This window comes from Teleopsis dalmanni, chromosome 1 (genome assembly GCF_002237135.1).
Source record: "Teleopsis dalmanni isolate 2A chromosome 1, ASM223713v2, whole genome shotgun sequence".
Classification (NCBI taxonomy): domain Eukaryota; kingdom Metazoa; phylum Arthropoda; class Insecta; order Diptera; family Diopsidae; genus Teleopsis; species Teleopsis dalmanni.
In genome coordinates, this window is record NC_051846.1 from 156,406,953 (window position 1) to 156,412,606 (window position 5,654).

The 5,654-nt window shown below is 28.8% G+C and overlaps 1 protein-coding gene across 1 annotated transcript in view; it reads right to left on the reverse strand.

The window, feature by feature from the left end:
- Positions 1–6: 6 nt before the first annotated feature.
- Positions 7–5,654, reverse strand: part of LOC119669536 (G2/mitotic-specific cyclin-B3-like) — a gene marked incomplete at its 3' end in the record, with an annotated part of 13,697 nt that continues 8,049 nt past the window's right edge. The window contains exon 2 of the mRNA XM_038079457.1: positions 7–1,157. Within this exon, the coding sequence (XP_037935385.1) occupies positions 7–1,128 (1,122 nt within the window). The remainder of the gene's footprint in view (positions 1,158–5,654) is intronic.

A 5,654-nucleotide genomic window follows, 5' to 3' on the forward strand; every position in this document is an offset into this window, starting at 1 on the left:
AATAAAAAGTGCAATGGCACCTAACAGTATTATCTGATCTTTATTAATTATAACACGACACAAATAGAGATCAACTATCTTAATAGCTAAATAGAGCGTTTCATCGTTTAAATCAAATCCCTCTTGCACTTTAACCATCCAGTCAATTAGTCGAGAGCGGAGCGATTTAGATAGATTTATTTGTTTTACCATATAATCTGTAATAGGGAATTTTTTTTCCCGTTCTTTCAGGTAATCGAAAATATCCTTTGCGTAATGAGATACTGCATAAGGATCATCCCAATTTAATTTATCAAAATCGATTGTTATATTATCACAGACCACTTCGCTTTTATCATTTATTTGTAACTCTGAAGATGTTTTGGTAGCATCACAGCTCTGTGAAAAGTGTACGCACTCCGCTCTTGGCATATATTCAGCTGTAGACATGTGCACTCTCTGTTCAGTTTTATTAAATATATTAGAAATACGGGGAGGAGTTGGTTTACTTAGTAAATCAATCGACATTGGCATGGTAGGCTCAATTATAGCAAATGGTTCAGTAAAGTAATTTTTTTTAACGTTTAAGTGTGCTGGTACCATAATTTTATTTATCTCATTCATTAATAAGTTATTTTTATTCGATTTTGTTGTAACCTTAGAGAGATTTGAAAAGTCACTGTTAACATTCGCGACGTTTTTTAATATTTGTTCATGCTGACCAGTTCGATTGTCGCTCTTTTTTACCGTGATTTGTTCCCGAGTACGCTTTTCTAGATACAATGTCTTGGGCATGGTCATTTTTACTTTATTTTCGATTTTTTCAGTTTTTATTGAGCTTTTCGCAGTCTTTTGTTTATCATGCGTCTGCGCCATATCTTTTAATATTCGTTCACTTTTTTTTAACATGATTTCCTGTTTAGCAATCTTTTCAAGATTTATTATACTGGTTAAGGCCATCATTCCTGAGTTATTTGTGAAGCTCTTTAATGCAGCGCGCTTGTTTTTTATTGAATTTTTTTCGGGATTTTGTTTACCATGAGTTTTTACCGTATCCTCGTTTTGATCTCGAGCTGTCCTTTGGAAAAAATCCTTAGGAAACATTGATACAACATATTCTTTATTAGATTCATCATTCAAGGTACTCATTGTTTTAGATTATTTACTTGTCCTTTTAGCTCGAGATCTATTTAAACTTTCTTTCATTTGTTGAAAAGAATATGTATACAAAAATATTTGATTGAATATTCTATGATACATAATTGAAAAAGTATTTTAGAATAAAATAAATGTTGAACTAAATTTAGACACAATATATTTATTATTATTATAGAATAATAAGTAGCTCCGTAGACTTTAATCATATTTTTATAGAGCATAATAAAAACATAAAGTTTTGACTAAAGAAGCGTCATTTTGGAATCAATATATATTTGAAATGCGCTAATTGAGATACAACATAGCAACATTAAATATTGTAACCCAAAAACACTTTAAACATTAAAAAACAGCTCTATGGACTAAATTAGATTATACGAACATTTCGGAATAAAGCGAAACAAAATAGCAAATTGTTAAGTAAGGAAAGCACTATTGTTAAGACCGATTTTTATTTGAATTTGTCTTGTAATTATAATTCAATAAATCCATAAGTATTTAATGTGTACTTAAAATTTGATATATTGCAAAACTCGTCACGGGTTATATGTTAATAATAATAGATAAATAAATTTTATTTTTACATATATAAATAAATATCAAGTCTTGAATATGCTATATTAAATAAAATTTTTATAGAATACTGTTAAAATTTGATTAAATCTTAGCGGTTAAAATATTTAAATGAATAATAAGAGTAATTAAAAATTATATTAAAAATTATGTTAAAAGTTTAAAGAACGAAAACTGCATTTGCGATTGTTCTGGATATCGTATTAAAGAGATTTTTAATATTTGATTTCAATTCTTTGAAAAATTTTCTTGATATTTTTTTTATAATTATATTAAATAGTAGCAATATTACAAGTGAGTCACATATACTTTTAGAATGCCCTGCGCTAACACACATACGGAATAGGCTCCTGGGAATGTTTATTCTTACGGAAGAGGCAATAAAACTCTGTAAAGTAGGGTCTATACTTCTTCTTATTAACACAGCAGGGCGTAGAAGAAGGGGGCGGGGCCAAATAGATCGATCGCAGTGCTACATCCCATAACAATAATAATAATACAAGTGAGTCCATTTTGTAATAAAAACAAGTTAATTTTCTGATTCAATTATTTAGACACAATATATTTTATTTTTATATAAAACTATTTTAGTTAGTGCAAATATTGGTAATTTCCGGTAGACGGCGAAAATGCCACAGCTGTAAACTTTATATATATAATATAATTGTTATAAATTTCTATGGAATGCAACATATTAAAATGAAATAAAATAAAGCTAATAGTACTACTATTATTGGTAATTTGAAATAAATAAATTTAAATCTAAAAGAATATTCTAAATAATTTAAAAATTTGTTCAATTAAAACAAGTTATATTTATATTTTAATTTATGTATTTAAATCTAAAAGAATATTCTAAATAATTTGAAAAGTCGTTCAATTAAAACAATTTAAATTGGCTTAAATAATATTTTTTTGTTAATGTTAATTTATTTAATAATTACAGCTTATTACTAATTCTAAAAAAAATTGTATGCATTTTGATTTAGAGAGCAATGCAACCCTAACCCCTAATGCTTAATGCAAGTTCAAGATTACCTTTGGCAAATGCTTATCGCTTAAAGCCGTTATTGATGCTACTTGTATTAAATGAGTCATTGTTTGAAATAGTTCCGTACGCAGCAGTCAACAAGAATAGGAAGTCTTAACAAAAATTTCTACATACGCAATTTATGTTTTATATTCTTTATAAACTATTTGTGTTAAATTGTTTTTAATTCGGGCAAAAAAGTGGTGTTTTTAATTTTAAATAAAAAAAATTGAAATAATAGGGGTATTCACTCTCTCTTGCAAACTCATTGCAAGGTGCACGAAATGCACAGATTGTACGAGAATGCAAATAACAACAACAAAATACACGCACAAAATTTCATGCAATTGCGTGCAATCTTCCAATGCTGAAACCTATGTATATTTGCTTGCAACAAACCAGAAATGGCGGAAATCAGCTGTTTTTCATTTGTTGCTTCTCATTTTTAAATTTGAATTGACTGTTAGTAAAATTTCGAGATATGTTAATCTATGGCTATGCTATATACATGCGTTTCGTTCAATAATTTAAATCGATGTGACCATTAATTAAGTTTTCACAAATATAATATTATATACATATACATTTGTGAATTAATTTATCTATTTATCAATTTCAGCGAAACTTACGAAAATTTGTTCACATTTTGAACTATTGAATGAAGTGTTGGGACGCATGTCTAATTTTGTACGGAAACATTGCCATAGCCACCAACTAGTTCTGCGCTAGGCAACGAAGTTTTTTTTATTGAATCGTCTGCAGACAACACATCATCCAGCTCTGCACCGAAAGTCGTGCGTTCTGCTGTGCAAAACCCCACTACCCCCCTCGATAAAAAATATAACAAATAACAATAATAAATTAAGAATTAGTTATATTTTTATTATACTAATTATTTTTATATTATATTATTATTACATATATCTCCAACAACAAATAGTGTAGCGACTTTACGAATAGCCGCATTTTCGCCTGATGAACCCAAACGATATAAAACAATAGCAATCCTTAATAGTTTATTAGTGAGACTATTAAGGAAAATACGTTCCAATTTACTCTAAGCATCTGACAAAAACGGCCTTCATCAAATTCTTGAAGAATGGTAGATCTCCATTGAATAGATTTTGGTACGGGTTGGTGATTTCTGTGATGGTTTACTAAAGTAAACAAAAGGTCTTCATTTAATTGCTCCATCACTTCCCAGTAATTTGCATCATCTAACAAATAGAAACTATATAGTAGTGAAAACTACATTAACAACATGTTAATACCTTCAATCAGAATATTAAAAGCACTATTTTCAATTAAAAAATCTATACATTTTTGTATTTCACTTGTTCGCGGCATTGTTATACTATTATTTTTCTTTGCTCAATGTGAATCGACTGCAAAAACAGCTGATTCATTTTGATGATACAATTCTGCAACAGAGGTGTTCTCGCAGTCTTGCAGTTTTTGCATAGCATTCTTGCATTTCGTGCTCCCTGCAATGAGTTTACAAGAGAGAGTGAATACCCCTAATGTGAAGTAAAGTGCTTTGTTTTACGTTATGTCTTTCCACAATTTTCACTACATCTCACTGTTGTTGTTGGTTTTTCAATATGGAATCGTGGCTGTTCTTATAGCACCAATGGTAAGTCATTAATAATAAATAATTTCATATAATATAAATGATTATTTAAATATTAGTTAATAAAAATTCGATATTAAAATATGTTTTCAAAACTATTATCGATCAAAGTAAATTTTATGAATTTTGAATGCACGCAACATAATTTGCAGAAGAAATTCATATTAAAGGTGACCAGATATTTTAATTTTTTTTTATATTCTAAATAAAAATAGTAAGGGTTTTGTACACTAAGCAGTTTATCTAAAAATTGCATGAAATGGCTTAGCAGATTCATAATAAAATAGAATAAATATTCAAATATTTAGTCTTACGAAGTATATTTTATTGAATTTTGAATGAACTCAACATTTAATGTTTTGAAGATATCTCATGATTGAGTGACCAGATATTTTCATTTTTTACTTTTGTTTAATTCTAAGTAAAATTAGAAATTCAAAGCTAAACGTATTAGTTTTGATAACTAAAAGGTTAATCTAGATGTATAACTGAAGATTACATAAGACGTGTAAATTTATTTTTTACACAAGATGTGATACATTTTTTTAACATTATTATCACATTTTTAAAACAGACGCAATAGGTAAGGTTAATAGGTTAAAAAGATTTAATCTATTACGACTGTTTACTATAAATAAAAAAAATTCTAACTAAAATATATTAAAACATAAGTAATCGAAAAGTATACAGAATTATTAAAAATGTTCTACAAAAAATTTTGTAGATTTTAAAAACGTTTATATGTTTATATACATTAAGACCGAAAAGTTTTCGGAAATTCTCATTTAAAATTCGCGCGCTGTATATTTTTCGATATTTTAGTTTATGTAGTTTGGCAGCACTGTCCTTAATTACTATGCCAAAAATGAGCGCGATCTGTCAGACAGTTCGTTTACGGCAGCTGTTGAAACCAGTTCACCTCAGTAGGGCGTTGCGAAAAAAACAATGGAAAAAAATATTGAACAAAGAGTTTGCATCAAATTTTGTGTTTCGAACGAAATTTCGTGTGCAGAATCGTTGCGAATGCTACAAAAGGCTTATGGGGAATCAGTTTTATCGAAAACTCAAGTTTATGAGTGGTACAAAGCCTTCCAGGACGGTCGTACGACCGTCGAAGACATTTCGCAACGCACTACTGAGGTGAACTGGTTTCAACAGCTGCCGTAAACGAACTGTCTGACAGATCGAGCTCATTTTTGGCATAGTAATTAAGGACAGTGCTGCCAAACTACATAAACTTAAAATATCGAAAAATATACAGCGCGCGAATTTTAAATGAGAATT